Raw genomic sequence first — 17683 nt, forward strand, 5'->3', positions numbered from 1 at the left:
ACAGCCACGTACCACGCACCCGGGGCCTCGCGGAGCACCCACCACGCCGCACTTGGGGTGCCAGCTCCACCTTAAGGAGGGCTGGGGACACCCCCCCGCCACCCGCCCGGTCCCGACTGATAGGCGGCCGAGGCAGGGAGGCGGGGCCCGGCGGTGCTTTCTATAAATATTCATGAGAGCGCGACGGCCGGAGTGGCGCTGCCGGGGCCGGAGAGACGCAAGTTCAGTGGAGCTGCTGCAGCGCTCGCCCCGCGGATCAGGTGGCGTGATCGCGGTCAGGGGTGATCGACTTCGCTCCATCGGCGGAGGAGGAGGTAGACGCAGAGTGAGAGTGAAGACCGGCTGGCTGGCGGTCGCCTGCAGAGCCGGGCGCTACGCGGACGGCAGGAGGAGCCGCTCCGGCCGCCTCAGCAACGGCCCCGCTGCTGCCCGCCCGCTCGAGTCGGTGGGATCCCGGCGCCGCGGGGAGCACCGCCTGGTCCGTGGGACGCCTCAGCCATCTTGACCGCGCCGCGCAAGAACTGACCGCGAAACTTCGCTGCCGCTCCGTGCCCGGCAGGCGCTGAAGCAGCGGCGACCCCCGTTGCACAGCCAGCGAGGAGCGATGCGACGGCGGCTGAGGGGCCTTCCCTGAGTGGACCCATCTCACCGGGTGCTCGCGGGGCCTCCTACCTCCCGGGCGACGGAGGCCTCTCACCTGCGGCCGGCACGGAGGGGGCCTCCCTCCGCCCCCCGGAGGGGTAGCCGGGGCGGGGGGGTGCTGTGGCACCGCGCTCCCTGTGGCTGCTGAGCGGGACAGGAGAGGAGCCGGGGTCGCAACCCGCCGCCGAGCATGGAGTGGAGTTACCTGTTGGCAATCACCTCGCTGCTCGCCGCCCTGTCCCTGCTCCAGCGCGCTGGCTGCGCCGCCGCCTCTGCGGCCGCCGCCGCGTCGTCCTCCTCCTCGGCCAAGGAGCTGTCGTGCCAGGAGATCACCGTGCCCCTCTGCAAGGGCATCGGCTACAACTACACCTACATGCCCAACCAGTTCAACCACGACACGCAGGACGAAGCCGGGCTGGAGGTGCACCAGTTCTGGCCGCTGGTGGAGATCCAGTGCTCCAGCGACCTGCGCTTCTTTCTCTGCAGCATGTACACCCCCATCTGCCTGGAGGACTACAAGAAGCCGCTGCCGCCCTGCCGCAGCGTCTGCGAGCGGGCCAAGGCTGGCTGTGCCCCGCTCATGCGCCAGTACGGCTTCGCCTGGCCCGACAGGATGCGCTGTGACCGCCTCCCCGAGCAGGGCAGCCCGGACACGCTCTGTATGGACTACAACCGCACGGACCTCACCACGGCCGCTCCGCCGCCCGCCAAGCCTCCGCTCCGCGGCGCCAAGCCTGGCAGCCCCGCCAAGGCGCCGCCCGCCGCCGCTGCGCCGCCGGCCGAGGCCCCACGCAAGCCGCGGCCGCCGCCGCCCTGCGAGCCGGGTTGCCAGTGCCGGGCGCCCATGGTCTCGGTGTCCAGCGAGCGGCACCCGCTCTACAACCGCGTCAAAACGGGGCAGATCGCCAACTGCGCCCTGCCCTGCCACAATCCCTACTTCAGCCCCGACGAGCGCGCCTTTACCGCCTTCTGGATCGGGCTCTGGTCTGTGCTCTGCTTCCTCTCCACCTTCGCCACCGTCTCCACCTTCCTCATCGACATGGAGCGCTTCAAGTACCCCGAGCGCCCCATCATCTTCCTGGCCGCCTGCTACCTCTTCGTCTCCCTCGGCTACCTGGTGCGCCTGGTGGCCGGGCACGAGAAGGTGGCGTGCAGCGGCGGCGCGGCGGCGGGCGGCGCGGGGGCCGGGGCTGCGGGGGCTGGCGGCGGCGCGGCGGGTGCGGCGGCGGCGGGGGGGCGCGGTGCGGCGGGCGGCGCGGCCGAGCTGCAGCCGGAGCTGGCGGTGGCCGAGCACGTGCGGTACGAGAGCACCGGCCCGGCGCTGTGCACCGTGGTCTTCCTGCTCGTGTACTTCTTCGGCATGGCCAGCTCCATCTGGTGGGTCATCCTCTCCCTCACCTGGTTCCTCGCCGCAGGGATGAAGTGGGGCAACGAGGCCATTGCTGGCTACGCGCAGTATTTCCACCTGGCCGCCTGGCTGCTCCCCAGCGTGAAGTCTATAGCCGTGCTGGCGCTCAGCTCTGTGGACGGGGACCCCGTGGCCGGCATCTGCTATGTGGGCAACCAGAGCCTGGAGAATTTACGGGGCTTCGTGCTGGCCCCACTGCTCATTTACTTGGCCATCGGCTCCATGTTCCTGCTGGCCGGCTTCGTCTCACTTTTCCGCATCCGCAGTGTCATCAAGCAGCAGGGTGGCCCCACCAAGACCCACAAGCTGGAGAAGCTGATGATACGCCTGGGGCTCTTCACCGTGCTCTACACGGTGCCAGCTGCCAGCGTGGTCGCTTGCCTCTTCTACGAGCAGCACAACCGGCCCCGCTGGGAGGCCACGCACAACTGCCCCTGCCTTCGGGACCAGCAGCCTGATCAGGCCCGCCGCCCGGACTACGCTGTCTTCATGCTCAAGTACTTCATGTGCCTGGTGGTGGGCATCACCTCCGGTGTCTGGGTCTGGTCTGGCAAGACCCTCGAATCCTGGAGGGCCCTCTGCACCCGCTGCTGCTGGGCCAGCAAAGGTGCCGCCGTGGCTGGGGGCACAGGGGCAGGAGGAGGTGGGCAGGCAGCAATTGCTGCAGCAGGAGGACTTGGGGCTGGAGGTGGTGGCTCCCTCTACAGCGATGTCAGCACTGGCCTGACGTGGAGATCAGGCACTGCCAGCTCTGTCTCCTACCCCAAGCAGATGCCCCTGTCTCAAGTGTGAAGAGGAGGGGAAAGAGGCCAAAGGTTAGGGAAAGAGGGACACTGGCCTTCGTAAAATGCCCCCTCACTGTTTGGTGCCATTAATGAACTCCTAATGGTCCTTATTAGCCACAGCTTGTATAGAACAATGCAGCTGGCAGAGGCCCCCGGCTCCAGCCCCCTCCTCCATCCCTTCCATTCATATGCAGGGAGCATGTACTTCAAGGAGCCAGCTTATTATTTTGCTGGCAGAGGAGGGTAGAGTGTCACCCGTGTCTTGCAGAGGGCAACACACTGCAGTTTCTGATTCACTCTGGACTAACAGCAGCTCACGGGAGGGAGGGTTTCCCTCCACACCATCCTGAGGTGGGAGTCTGCTGGGACTGCAGGTTTTTGGGATGTTAATGACCAGGCAAATGCCTTACAATACAGACTGAATCAAAACATGTCTTAATTATACACCCCAGCTAAATACGGGTTTCCTACATTAAAGGATGTATTTATATAATTATTTGTTACCTTGTACAGATGTGTAGATATGTATATATCCAAAGCTATACAGTCTGTAAATTTTTTGTAAAAAAGTTTAGAGGCTACCCCTGTAAGAGCAAATACGAGTATTCTATTTTGTCAATAAAATGACTTTTGATAAATTACTTTTTCAAGCTTTTCCCCTACTCCTGCCCTGGTTATTCAGCTGCTCTGGCTAGGTTCTACAAACTAGGAACTACATTCATGCTCCAGTCATTACTGTGTAATAGATGGCTGCTTCTTACAGCAGTGAGATACACAGACACAAGGAAAACAAGTAATTCAACAAGTTGCTCTGAAAAAGTGTTTGCCAAAACTGGGAGGTGCCTTACGATAGTTCTCTGGTTTGGTTTTTGTTGGTTTGGTTTTCTTTTTTTTTAAGATGACAGCATCTTTAAATTGAGCCTTTACAAAACAGTCATCTCATGGCATGTTAAGTATCCTTTTAAAACGGGTGTTATTTTAGGAATGTGCACACACGCCTCTCCTATCTGTTGTCTACAGTTCTGTAAGCCTTTCTGGGGATGCATACTGAAGTGTAAAGGTTAATGTTTTAAATTCATAGATCATGTACGACAGCAGAACAGCAAGTTGAGATTTGTTAGATCAATCTCTTCTTAACAGATTAAACTAACATCTTAACTTTTGTATATCAAATATGGTCCTTTTTCAGGAGAAAAGGTATTGTTCTTCTGTCAGGACTAAGCTAATTTATTTGAGCAGAAGGCTGTTGAATTAACAGAAGAATGCTTTGGCAATTGTTGAACTTTTTACCTGTCTGCCCAGTGGCTCAGAACATCATTTCTTTAAGAGGAGCTAAATGAATAGGGTTAATCTGTAGGGAACTTGGTTTCTTTTGAGTTTGAGAAATCTTTGATCTTTTCTCTTCACCAAACGTGATGTATAGTCTGAAGTTTCTTTCCCTGCTGCCTGGTTCCTCTTGTTGCAGACCAATTGGCCACCATGGAGCCTTAAAGTTCTTCAATTAAAGGGACATGGGACTTTTTTTTTCTTCTTTTTTTTTTTTTTTTATTTTTATTTTAAGAGGAAGACTTGTAACAGTTAGTGAACACCGGAGGGAAAAGGGAGAACAGCCTTTTAAACAGCTTTTCCCTGCATTGTTAGCCAGACTGCAGGCAGCAAGGCATGGCTTGGAGCATTATAGAAAAGAGCTATGAATGCCCTACAGGTGGTCTGCTCACATAATCTCCCCAATTTAAAACATTTTCCTTTACAGGACAATTGCATTACAAAACTCCCTTCTCTTTTGCTCCTAATTGAACCAAAGAACAACTACAAGATTTTCTTTAAAAACTAAGTGCCTAAAAATTTTTTTAAGATCTATTAACTACATTCTAATCTGTTTTTTAAAATGGCATTGCTCAGAATACCAGGAGTAGAAGCTGCATTAGACATTATTCCAGATATTCTCATGCCTTCTTATATTCTGTCGAATTGGCAATCATTTAAAAGCAATTGGTTAGGTTGTGTGCTAGCAGTGAAAAGATAGCCCCAGGTCCCTTATTAACCTGTCAATCATGGTAAGAGTTGGGCAGCTACCCTACTAATGACATAGATATCGGTCGTGATTTGTGGGAAAAACCTAATTCCATTGAGCACTCACTGATTTTTGGTTTCCCTTTCAAAGAACCTGTAACTTAATAGACTCCTCCACTTCTACGAAGTTACCAGGATCATGAAAAGGAGGAATTTAAAATGCCAATCTCTAGTTCCTTAGAGGGAAAAATGATTTTAATTTCTCAGATGCAAAGGATGTTCCACTGGGATTTATGCATCATGCCTATTTATACACCAGTTGGCAAGGATCAGAATATTGACATTCCTGTAAGTTGAAAAGGCCTTTGTGTTTTCCTGTCTTGCTTGAAACATTTTGTAACAGTCGTTGAAACATTTAAATCAACATGGCAATTCTCCCCGCTGTCAGTGGGGCTAAGGTAGAGGGGAAGCCACACGTATGGAAGCACAGTCACTTCTTCAGATAAAGCTTTGTGTTCCTTCCCCTCCAGCAGATTCTAGCAAGCAACACGACAGGTATAGCCACAACTCTTCTCTGAGAGTTTAAGGTAAGTCTATCGCAGACTGATGGTTCAGGTTGCTAGTGCTGAGATAAAAGCACTTCTAGTAAAAGACAGGAAGTAGCCCTGTGTTTCTTAATGTACCCTGGAGTGATCTGAGAGGTGCTGCAGGTGGACTTAGGCAGGAAAGAGGTCTCATTGCTAGCTAGGTCAACAAGATGTCTGCTTTGGAAGTGACTGAGTAATAATGCAAAGGGTACACAGATAAAAATGGGATAAAATCGGAATCACTAGAAAGAAAACTGGAGAAAGGCTACTAGAGAATTTAATTTGTAAGTGCAGATTTTTGTGAATCTACATAAAGTTTGTGTCTAGGGAAAAAAGAATCAGGAAACCCAACAGCGAGGCACGTAGGTATACAAGAAATAAAACTACAGCTACATAGACCTTCGCATTATCAGATAAATTTGCTATGAAGATCCAAAAACTCTCTGTAAATTGGTAGAAGTTACATGTTAACTTTCAGGGTCTGATGACAAACTGCCATCTCCCTAAATTTGCCAGACAGCTGCTAAAACTGGTCCCAGCAGACCCTGTGGCCTGCAGAGCAAGAGTGTTCCTGTCATCTCTGCTGGCACAGTCTCACTGGTTGACAGCAGCCATGCACCCAGTAGCCACACTGGGTCTGAAGAGCTGAGGGGGCAAGCTTTAGTATCACCAAGGTGGCTTCAGAGCGCAGGCTGTAGCAACGTTTGGAGAGCTGGATAAATGGCAACTGGGAGCCTCCTGCAGCTCACAGAAAGGCTTAATTGTGCTGTTCAAGAGAGTGACTAAGCTAGCAGAGAAACATGGTTTGGGACTTCTTTCTTTAGTAAGCAACATACCTTTAGAGCGTTCCTTTTCTTTCCATGACCCCTCCTGGCTTTACATGTTCCTGCTTTTCAAAAGGAAATCCAATGGATTATTCTCCTCCTGCTGTAATGACTGAATAATCCTGCAGCCTCCAAAGGAGCTGGCCCAGCTGCCAGCGAGCCTTTTAAAAAGAGACAGAGCAGTGCAGGAGCTTCAGGAGGGACATTGCATCTCCCCTGTGCCGTGCTGCTGCGCCCCTGCGCCGTGCTGCTGCGCCCCTGCGAGCTACCTGGCATTGTCCTGCAACCTAACCTGCTCCAAAGTTTTCCCTGTGTGGGAAAAGCTTCCCTGGAGCTTTGATAATCAATCATGGAAGGGAAGGAACTTCAGACAGGGAGGAATTGGGAAATCACTATATATTGAAATAATATGAATATGACCAGGCTTCCTGGGAAGGCTGTGAAGGCTAAGGCACACAAGGAGTCTTTTTTCCTTCTTTCTTACACAGTATTTTAAAATCAAACTATAGAGGTGCTTACCTGTTAAAGAGTTCTTCAAATGTGCTTGACTAGTCCTAAAAGGTCTCCCAGGTTGGGTAGAAGAACTGGAGGCAGGGTCATCTCTGCATGCATCGTGCTTCACCCCAGCTTCAGAGCCCAAGCTCTTTCTGGATTCACCCGCGCAGACACCTCACTAGACATCTGAAGGTGGCTTGTAGGAAAAATCGACAGCAGGTTTTCACAAGAAGAAACCAGTGCTGGGAGCCAAAGCACGATGCCCAGATTTAGAAAGGAATCAGGAGCTGAGAAAAAAATACCAGAGTCCTTGGAAGAATCCCAGGTCTACTTTGAAATATGAAAACTTCAATACAACTAGTGCTTGATCTCAGTGACTCTGCTCCATGTACTTCTTTCAGAAGCACTACATGCAGTACAAAAGCCAAACCTAACCCGCCCAGTTAACTGTCTTCACTGATAAAGACATGGAATTTTAAATAGGATAGACAGGCCACCTATATACAGGGAAAAAGCGAACTGGTGGTAATGGATGCTGAAAAATGACGAAAGATGCTCTTGGAGTAAAATTTCACCTGCAGTCAGGATCATGCTGGAGGAAAGCTCAATGTGGGCCTGTCAAACCAGCTTGTAGAATCACAGCCAGTTTCCAAAATGCCTGTTACAACCTGCCTGCAGCATGCCCTGCTCCTGCACCCCATTTCAGAGCCACAGGGCCTGTGTGTCTTGAGGCACACACTTATTCCACCCACTGTGACCAGCCTAGGTTCTGTCCTAACAGGGAATTGAGGAACAAACTGTCTCCATTGCTCATCCTCGCCATGTTCCCTCTGTTTTTGCCCTACATACCAACATGGGATGGTATAGAAAAGATAACACACCTCTTCCCAGAATTAGAGGCTCAGCAACAAAGGTCTCCCTGAAAACAACAGCTTGAGCCTAAGGAGAATAAAGGAAGTGATTTACAGGTGATGGTCCAGGAAGAAATACTAAACAGGGCAGACACCCTGCATGTGGTCATGATGAGCTCTAGGCAGCCTTTAAAAGAACTCAATTAGAATTTTCAGACAGCTCTATTTATGTAAGCTTTTATAAATGCCCATCATTACTGTAATCAGGTATGTTAATTTCCCTAGTTCAACAGAAAGGATCACACATGATAAAAGCTATTCTGGTATGGAAATGACTAGTGTCTGGTATTAAGATGTGGAGCCATAATTTGAGTTGACTAAGAATAGTCAAATCACTTCAGAAACTAATACCTAAGGTCAAATGATGAACCAAGCTTTTTGAAGGCTGAGGTAATACATTTTTACTCCTGTCTGTCTCTTATCTATGATCTCAAAACACTTTACATTCACTCGTGAATTAAAAATCAAATTTCTTCTTGGGAGACAAAAATTGCAGTAATAATACCTAGGCTAACAAAACTTAAGTGCAGGTCTAGGGCAAGAACCTGGACTTGCCATCTCCATTCTGTATTTTCAATAACACTTTATTTTACAAGCACTTCTTCACACCTATACCCTCCCCACCAATTTCCCTTCACCAGCTTTCCCAAAAAGCCACAGTCCCACATGCTCAGGGTGCATGCAGTCTCCCAGGCACAGCACCAGATCTATTACCAGTTTTCAGTGAAGCTGGCACTCTCAGACACCAAACACACCACACTGCCTTTACGGCTTATGAAGCACTCTAGCACTTACCTGGGGCCTGGGTGGGAGATGTGGTCCTCTTCACCAAAGACATTTGAGGGAGTTAGTTAGGTGAAAAGAGACAGACCAGAGTAAGGCCATCATGTTAGGCTTACCTAGCCAAACCTGGGCTATGTGTGCTGATAGTCTGAAGTTAAATTGGCTTTTAAAAGACTGGAGAAAGAATTACTCATTCTTCCCATTCTCTAAGACGGGTAGGTGTGGAAAAGAAGGTTTACAAGAGTTTTGTAGTTGGATCAGGCAAGACATCTCTTTCAGACAGATAGCCCACTGCCCTCTTTCTGTAAGAGGATGCTTGCAGCACTTTCCTCAGTATCCCCTCTCTTCTTCATAGATGGTAAGGCTGCAGCATGGGTGTGCCCATAGGGTCCCAGCTGAGTGTGCTGGGGTCAGCACACCTCATGGACCAGCCCACTGCACAGGGACCTTGCACATACGTACCAATGTCATCCGCCAGGCAGGGGTTACTATCACTGCAATTAGAGAAAACCACAGTGCTAGGGTGTCCTTTTTTAAACACAGCTTCTCAGGAAAATACAAATTTAGTCAGAAAGACCTGGGAACACCACTGTACATACCCAATATAGCGTAAAGGAGAAAGCTGGACTATCTGTCTTGATACTAGCTGATATTTTTAATATGTTGAAAAAAAAAACAAAAATAAAACCCAGTTTTTTTCCCAGTTTTTTTGCCTGATGTGACTTGTTAAATGCTTTTATGTGTATTTTAAATGCATTATCTAACTATTCTTTCCTCCAAAAATGTGTCGTTGTTAATTATACTGAGCATTATTTAAAGAAGAGTTAAGTCTCAATTATTTTTTTTTACTTGACTTTTTGGCAGAAAATACACCTATAACTAGAATGCCCCATTTTCACATCTTCTGGAATCAGAAAGAATAATTCTCATGGTATGAACTGGCTTCATTCAAAATGCCCGTTAGACATGAAACCCTCGTCATTTCTCAGTGGTTGCAATATAACAGTCTCTTTTGATGTAAATCAGAATGTGTGGCAATCTGGCTTAAGAAACAAATTATTTACTTTGGCTTTCTGTCCAAAAGTAGAGTGGGAACAAAACTAAATCTGACTTTTGGGGAAGGGAAAGGAAGGGGAAACGCTTCCCATCCAGCTAGAGAACGTGCAGCTTTGGGGCGGCACGTGTTCTGTACATTCTGTACATTGCTGCCATCTGGAGATGGGGCCTCCCAGCGCTGCGCAGAGCCCAGAGCAGCCACTCGGCGGGGAGCTGCGCTGCTTTCCTTCCCCAAGCCTGCTGTGCAGAAAACACTTTTACCACTGTGGTTTCTTTTTTAATCTGGAGTTTTTCACAAAACTCCGGTGAAGAGAAGTTTTGCCTATAACAGTGTGGAAAGTCACAGTTTTACAGGATATGGAGCAGGGCATTAGGAACAGTGAGACTGGGAAACTGCAGAGACCCACAAGGAGCTTCACTGCTGCCATCCTCCAGCTCATTAGTGTACAAGAATTGTGTGTGTTGTTTTTAGCAGCTAAAGAGTTATTTATGGCTTCTATGTTCTCAAGCCAAAGTGAGTGAGGGGTGCAACCAGGGCAAACGCATCAGAGCAATGCAAATCACTGACAAGGCATCATGAATGCAAGCTGAGCAGAATTTAAATACAATCCATGAATGAGAGGAAAGATTTGCATGAAGGAAAGAATCATTAGAATCTGATTTAACAAGCAGTATATAAAATGGGCCTTTGCAAGCTTAAAATGAAGCAAAGCACATTCACGTTATACATTCTTAATGAAAAAAAAAGCAAAATCACAAAAACCCTAATTTATTAGTAGAGCTTGGAATAGAAATGGTTTTCACAGAATACCTTTAGATCCTGATTCAGAAACTTGTGCTTGATTGCTTTCTTGAATAGAAGTGGATCATAAGCATGTCGGGTGGTAAGGACTATTTAAGTGCATGCCAAAGTCCTATTGATTTCAATGAGATTTTACAAGATGCTTAAAATAAGCATATGCATAAATGTTTTCTTGAACAAGACTGCTTTTCTGAATTAGGGTTTAACTCATGAATTTGTACAGTGCTGTCAAACATTATTCCTTTTGGGAAAATAGAATAGATGAGAATAAAAATCATGTATGTATTTCTGCATGTCTTAGAAGAAGGTAATGGAGAATTATCCTGGGTAGAAGTATTCAGGGTAGAATTTTCTGTAAGGTCCAAAAGCCAACAGTGAAAAAATCTGTGGAAGTTGAATGTGAATAATGTTCACAGAGAAACTTTCATAGACCCTCCATTGGTTTCATCCCAACTAAATTATGGAAGATAGTGAATATAAGGTATTACATAGATAATGACAGTCTCTTGGAAGAAAAGGGATATATTATTTTACATTAAGTAATATTGTATTCTGTCTTTGAGAAAAGTGAGATAGTAGTTGTTTTCATTTCCAGTCAGTTGTCACAAACACTTGGCAGAACAAACTATTTAACGTCTTCTAAAATGCAACGTATCTACCTCTAAATATCTTGTCTTTTAAAGTGGTGGCTGAGGTTGCTGATTCTGATGTGCTGTGTTTTCTGATAATAAGAAATCATATATCTCTGTCAACACTGGGCAGTCTTTTTCTTTCTATTGAAGCATCGGTCCAGCTATGCATTTACATCTCCTAGCATATTCCTGCAGAACTACAGTGCTTCATTTTTTGCAGTTCTCTCAATTAAGTTGTTAGTAACAATAAACACAGAGCTCAGTCTACAGCTGTGTGGCCATATTGACTGTACTTGTGAAAGACTTTAGTGCCCATTTTTCTTTTGGCATTTTAGAAGGTTTCAGAGTGTTGCAGTGGTGACTTGCAAGGTGTCTTTCTGAAACCTATGAAAGGTGTGACCAGTGTTTGATTTTCCTGCTCTTTTTCTAAAGAATCATACCACGAAAACGTTTGACATCATATGGTATTCCAGGTCAATAACAATTACTGTTTTCCTGACTTTGCTTTCTCTGTCTCTTTTGTTGAGCAAAACCACTATCACATTTGGTGAAAGGTGACATCCTTTACGGTAGTACTTCAGCTGTGATAATTGCTTAAATATTTCTTGATATTTTCATACTTTAACTTCTTCTTCCTCCTCCTTCCGTGCCCCCCTCCCCTTTTGCAAGTCCCATGATTAGGTGAAGGCTGAGGTTCAGCTCAAGACTAAGACATCTAAATACAAGTAGGGATCAAAATATGGTTAGGGTATGTTTTTTGAGGTAGGCTAATACATAAATTCCTGTTGTAGTCAATAGAGTATTAGTAACGTAGTCAGTGCGTCCTGGCAGATGAGTCCATTCCCTCTAGAGTAAATATCTGGGCCTTAATTTGATTGCTCAGACACAGGTTTCAGGTGGTCCTGGAGACTCCTTCCCAGTTTTTACCTGCCTTCCCAAAAGAGCATGTGTCTCCTGTAATTTTCTGTCATGTCTGAAAGCCCCAGGTGAATACCTCAATTACCTTCTGGTAGCTCTAATAACATGAGATGCATTTTGTGGGCAACTGATTGGAGCCCATATCTGGATTTGACCAGATCTCATCAGAGAGTGATGGAAGTTTGGACACTTACCTCACAGCTATGTGACAAAGTGACTTAATCTTGAGCTGGACCCTGCCAAGAGAGTCTGGTGATTCTATTTATCATGAGTCACGTCTCTGCGCAAGATTTCAATATTGTCTTTGCTGGGGTCTATCATGTCTTTGTAAAGCTGGTACAATTTATATTTTTGATTGTTTGATAGAAAGGTTGTTTCTTAGCCACTAATCTCACCTCTTTGACCCCCTTAAAAGCACTCTGCACATTGTCTGCTAAGGATTTAGGAGGGGTTATTCTTGACAAGGCCCTTGATTAGTATAATCATAAGTTATTCAGGGTAACCATAATTTATTGAAAAGGTCTTATTTTAGTATTAGCTCTTTAGGCAGTCCCCCTCATCTATAATGATACCTATGTGCCACCTTCTACCTTGTTGCTTCTCTGTTCTTTACTCTAAAATTTATTTTACTGCTGCTTCATTTCCTGGCAAAATTTTAGGGAAGCTTCTTTTTTTCCTACTTTGGTTTGCTTCTTTTCTTTAGTTTTCTTCATTTCAGGACCACTTAAACTGCATAACCGCGTATCCTTAAACCATGCAAGTTCCATCAGCTCCTCTAGAGAGCAGCAAATATGTTCAAATAAAATAGTAGCATGATTCAACCTAATGTTCCCTGACACACAAGTTGTATTAACTAATCTAGCTGAGTACTGATAAAGAGCAAAGAACTAGGAGGAATGGAGGACCTATCCCCAGGTCTGGCATTTTCAGACATTGTCTGAGAAGTGTCCTAGCCCTGGCGCTTTGTGTGGATGCAGCCCCCTACCCTCTCTCAAAGCCCTGGTTGAGCCCAACCGCATCTCAGCAATGTCTTGTGGCAGAAGGGAGAAGGAAGGCAACAGGAGTGCCTGGCCCAGGGACCAGACTTGGATGCCCACCAGATCTGTGGGCTGCAAAGCTTCCTGTCCTTATTCACTCAGGACTGTCAGCCAAGAGGAAGCTCTCACTTTCTGAAAAACACCCACGAGTTCTCCATTCCTCATGGCCATCAGTGGGCGTTTGACAGATGGGGTTCTGTCTCCTGGTGTGCACTAGGATTTAAGGGAACTTGGCACCTGACAGCGAACCACAGTTTTTTCTAAAGGAAAACAAAGTAATGAAAAGTCTTCCCAGGTGTAGACCTCTTCAGACTAAAACCACCATGTCCTTGGACCCAAGTAAAACACGAATCTTCAGGACAAAGTTCCCTCTGTTCCTTAGGATCAGTCTCCAAAGCCAGACTGACAGCTGCCTGCCTGAGCACTTGCACAGCTGACATAGACCTAAGAGAAAGGCAAACTCATTCTAATGGGAAGATACATCAAAAAGAGCTTTCAAAAACACACTCATGTTTGCTGTCCTGACTCCAGGAAGGTTTTTCTGCCAGTAAAGCCTGTTGGCCTACTTCAAGAAGCACCGTCCCTGGAAGAGTTCAAAAAACGTGTAGATGAGGCGCTTAGTGACATGGTTAGTGGTGTCCTTGGCAGTCCTGGAGTAAGGGTTAGACTCGATTATCTTAAAGGTCTTTTCTAACCAGGCTGATTCTCTGAGTCTATGATTCTGTGCTTGAGTTTGTATCGACTTTCTGAAGCAGCTTTTGCAAAGGTTTTTCTCGCAGATATAAGCCTGGCCAAGTAAGCTAATATAAGTCACTGCAGATGTGCAGAAGGCCTATGGCTGCAAGCAAAGCAGGATTTCCTCAGTTTTCTGTGACCCACACACTGCATTTCACCACCACTACCACCCCTCCTGGGAGCATTCACTTCAAATTGCCAGGTCCCAAAGTACAAATGCGAACTGCCTTCCTCCAAATAATCACCTGAGCTCTGTTAAATGAAGAGCACGAAGAGATGGCTCTGGACGGACAGAAAACATTGTCAGTATAAGAGCTACTGCCAAGGCCACACCAAAGCAAGGGGCCAAAATCCCCTCTGGAAAATGAACTTACCATGGGTTGGGTCACACACTTTGCCAAAGGTCCTGGAAATGGTGGAAGTGGCACTCCAGGGTCGGGTATGGAGGCTGTACCTTGCTGCATTGGAGATGCATAGTGGCAGCTGCGGCAGCCCCATGTGCGTGCAGCTGGTGTACTGGAAAACCACAGCCTCCTATACCGTGAGACCTCCTGGTGTTGAGAGAGGCAGAATATAAAGAGGCTGGCAAAAACGGAAGTAGCTGACACTCACTAGCACTTTCTCTTTACAAACTTAATTCCTGCACACACTTACATGCACATTGCATGGTGGTGTGCCAAATTGCATGGGAGACTCAACCAAGGGATCTCAGTCCACACTGAGATGCTAGGTGAGGCTTTCTGTCAGGTGCTGACTGAGGCACCCATACCCTTATGATATGCTTTATATAGTCTAGTTTCAAGAAGATCCTGCTGATTCTCCAGTGCAAATAAATTTATCTATAGTTAACTTTGCAGACACAGAGGCATACCTGCAGTTGTATCAGGTACTACCAAAGGGTTGCTCTGCAAGGTGGCCTTAGCTTTGCAACAGTTTCTCAATGTAACCCTTCATCATAGGATTCCTTTCAACTGATCTACTAACCTCTCATGAATCAACAGATGTACTGCATGTTTAAGGTGCCCAGTTTGTATTGGCAGGGCCTGCAAGATGCAGGGATGCAGTGGGCAGCTCTGTAGAGACGGAAAAGCCCTTGAAGCTGTACACTGGCGCCCCAGCTGAACTGCTCTTATGATGTCTATGCATAAACTCCAAAACCAGGGCAAAATTGTACAGAATTTGGTGTCAGAAGCAGTGTGGGACAATACTTAAACTGAGCTGATTCCCAGCTTCTAGTATGAAAGCCAGAAGCAAAAGGACTTACTTCTGATTGCTGACCCCTGTCTTTCTGGAGGGCACTGTAATAAACTTCAGTTTCCAAAGAAAAGCTCAGAATCTGACATCACCTTCATGCTGTAAAGTGTTCATCAGTGAAGGCTTTTCAGAGATAATCTGCTACTCGACTTGAAGTTTTAGCTGCAGAACCTGAATTAGAGACAGCTCTCCACCTCCTGGCATTTCCATGTTGTGAATGGCACAAGATCGTAAAAAGTCTTTGGATTTAGCTGTGTATGTGTACTCCCATAAATTATAGTTGTGGAGATCGCTTGGGCGTCCTGCCTGTCAAACACAAATGGATGAAAATAGACGGGAAAGTGGGAGAAGGCAAAAGCTAGTGAAGTAAATTGTGATTGTAATTCTAGCTGCATGGGTGCTGGGTAATTTTAATTGTAGAGATACAGTTCATACTTCCCAATCAGATTTCTTCCTTGATGAACTTATTTTTCAGAACTGGCATAGCTGTGCATCACAGGCCAAGAGTTCATGCTATGACTTTGAACAGAGAACATCTAATTTGCAGAACATTTTAGCAACTCAGTTACAATGTAAGAGCATTACATTGTAAAATTACTTCTCTATCAGTTGAACATCAGGCTATTAAAGGCAGTACAGAAGACAGAAGTCAAAGAACAGTCTTTTCAACTACTCTACTTTCCTATTTTTAGATATGCATTTCTTTATTATCCTAAATACTACAAGCAGTAATAAATTCTCTGTTCTCCACTGTAATAATGACATTAAAATAAAATAATGTGCAATTAATATCCTCTTTAATGATCCCTTCTAGAAAGATAATCACTGCAACAACAATGTATCACTTAAGGACAGATAATTTTAATAACTTGAAAGACTACACTGAGGATCTCTCTGCATTGTTAACTTCAGATATAATACTTATTCTTGTCTGAACTGAGGGATACATGGAGAGCAACTGCTGATAATGGGAAATTATGCATTCCCTAGACACCGTCTGAAGTGTATTTCACAAGAGACGAGAGTCATGGGTTTCCATTATGCTGATGGGAACAAATAAAGTGACTCGACAAGGAGTGTAAGGCAAGAGGATAAAGTGGTTATAACTGATTGAAACTTGGAATTCGGCTTCTACTTTGTTTTTTGGTTTCCTTCCTTCCTTCCTCTCTCTTCCTTCCTCTCTCTTCCTCTCTTCCTTCCTTCCTCTCTCTTCCTTCCTTCCTCTCTCTTCCTTCCTTCCTCTCTCTTCCTTCCTTCCTCTCTTCCTTCCTTCCTCTCTCTTCCTTCCTTCCTCTCTCTTCCTTCCTTCCTCTCCCTTCCTTCCTTCCTCTCCCTTCCTTCCTTCCTTCCTCTCTTCCTTCCTTCCTCTCCCTTCCTCTCCCTTCCTTCCTTCCTTCCTCTCCCTTCCTTCCTTCCTCTCTCTTCCTTCCTTCCTCTCTCTCCTTCCTTCCTCTCTCTTTCTTTCTTTCCTTCCTTCTTTCTTTCTTTCTTCTTATTTTAAGTGAATTCCAAACTAAACCAAAACAAATGGAAAATTTTCTCTTTTTTTTTCAGAAAAAAAAAGTTTTTAAATATCTATATTATTTACGCATAAGAAAAAGTGTTGTTTTTTTTTTCTTTTTCTTTAAATTGTGTTGCTGCTGCAGAAACTGCCAGTGTTACTTGATTTCACTGCATGGAAAACATCATAGAAATTCCAGGTCTCCAGCAGCCTACTAGATACTTATTTAACAAAAAGAGTGCCGTGATGCAATAGAAGATACTGAGAAACCAACATTATTTTAGGCATTTTATAATTTTCCAATAAAAATTTTATTTCCCCTGTGAAAACTATTTTACCACAGATTTCATGACCAGTTCCAACTCTGTTTCCAGGGAGCTCAATTCTTTTCTGTATAGTCTCATGTTCAGTACCACACAAGAGGGAATGAGCAATATATGTATCTTACGCATTGTTCCATGAACCACCTCAGGGCGCTAGTGGTACCTGCTCTGCTGCTGTGGCAGCCTTGTCAGAACCCAAGACAAAGCTCCCTGAGGGCAGTGTTAGTAGTATTGTGTTTTCAACCCATCTTCTGAAACACTTCTCTGAAGTACACAGGTTAAGAAAAGTTTTAAAACACACTCTCAAATGTTACAAGCAGCTTTTGTAACATTTTTATGAATATGAAATATGTTCTAGAAGGACTTCTTAAACCAATACCCGAATTTAAAAGAATAAACCTTTGCTTCAGCAGCAGCAAATCTTATTGCTTTCTTGCTCCCCATCTATTATTTCTTCTACTCACTCTTTCTAGGACATTTAGATATCTTCACAGGACCTTAGCATTCAGTGATATTAAATATAAGGAGAAATTAGAGGTGATCCTCTTTGTTCTTTCAAAGAGCTCTTCTTTCCCATTTTCTCCTCTCCACTGAGGATCCCCCTACCAACAATCACTTAATTTGCTTGAGCTGTGGAAGCTCAGAATAGCTCAAACACATCTTCCCTTGGTCTTCTCTTGCTGGTACATCCACACATTTTATAAAACCATGTCTTCGTAATTGCTAAATGTACCTTGGAAAGAGTTGCTAGAAGATACTTAGAGACATTTCATTAGGAGCAGGTTGTTGATGCCAGAAGCTTCTATTCAGTTGCCAGTGAAAAGCCCATATAAATCCTGCTTTTTAAATATGCAGTTTTTATAAACACATTAAGTGCTTATTACACTGACTCTGACATATGAGTCAAAGGGTCCACATACCCTAAAAACAGCCAGGTCTGCAGCTGAGCAACACAAACCAAAAGCCACAGTTTTACA

General features: G+C 46.0%; 1 protein-coding gene across 1 annotated transcript; it reads left to right on the plus strand.

Moving 5' to 3' along the window:
• The first annotated feature begins 800 nt into the window (after positions 1-800).
• FZD8 (frizzled class receptor 8) lies at positions 801-3474 on the plus strand. Its single transcript, XM_061468049.1, has one exon. The coding sequence runs from the start codon at positions 833-835 to the stop codon at positions 2840-2842; it is 2010 nt and encodes a 669-aa protein (XP_061324033.1). The 5' UTR covers positions 801-832; the 3' UTR covers positions 2843-3474.
• The last annotated feature ends 14209 nt before the right edge of the window (positions 3475-17683 follow it).

This window comes from Pezoporus flaviventris, unplaced genomic scaffold, assembly GCF_033815535.1.
Source record: "Pezoporus flaviventris isolate CSIRO_AGI_PZ_B2104156 unplaced genomic scaffold, CSIRO_AGI_Pfla_v1 ptg000047l, whole genome shotgun sequence".
NCBI classification, from domain to species: Eukaryota; Metazoa; Chordata; class Aves; order Psittaciformes; family Psittacidae; genus Pezoporus; species Pezoporus flaviventris.

Bases quoted from the DNA above. Each gene is read 5' to 3' on its own strand.
- FZD8 (XM_061468049.1), top strand. From the start codon at position 833: ATGGAGTGGAGTTACCTGTTGGCAATCACCTCGCTGCTCGCCGCCCTG.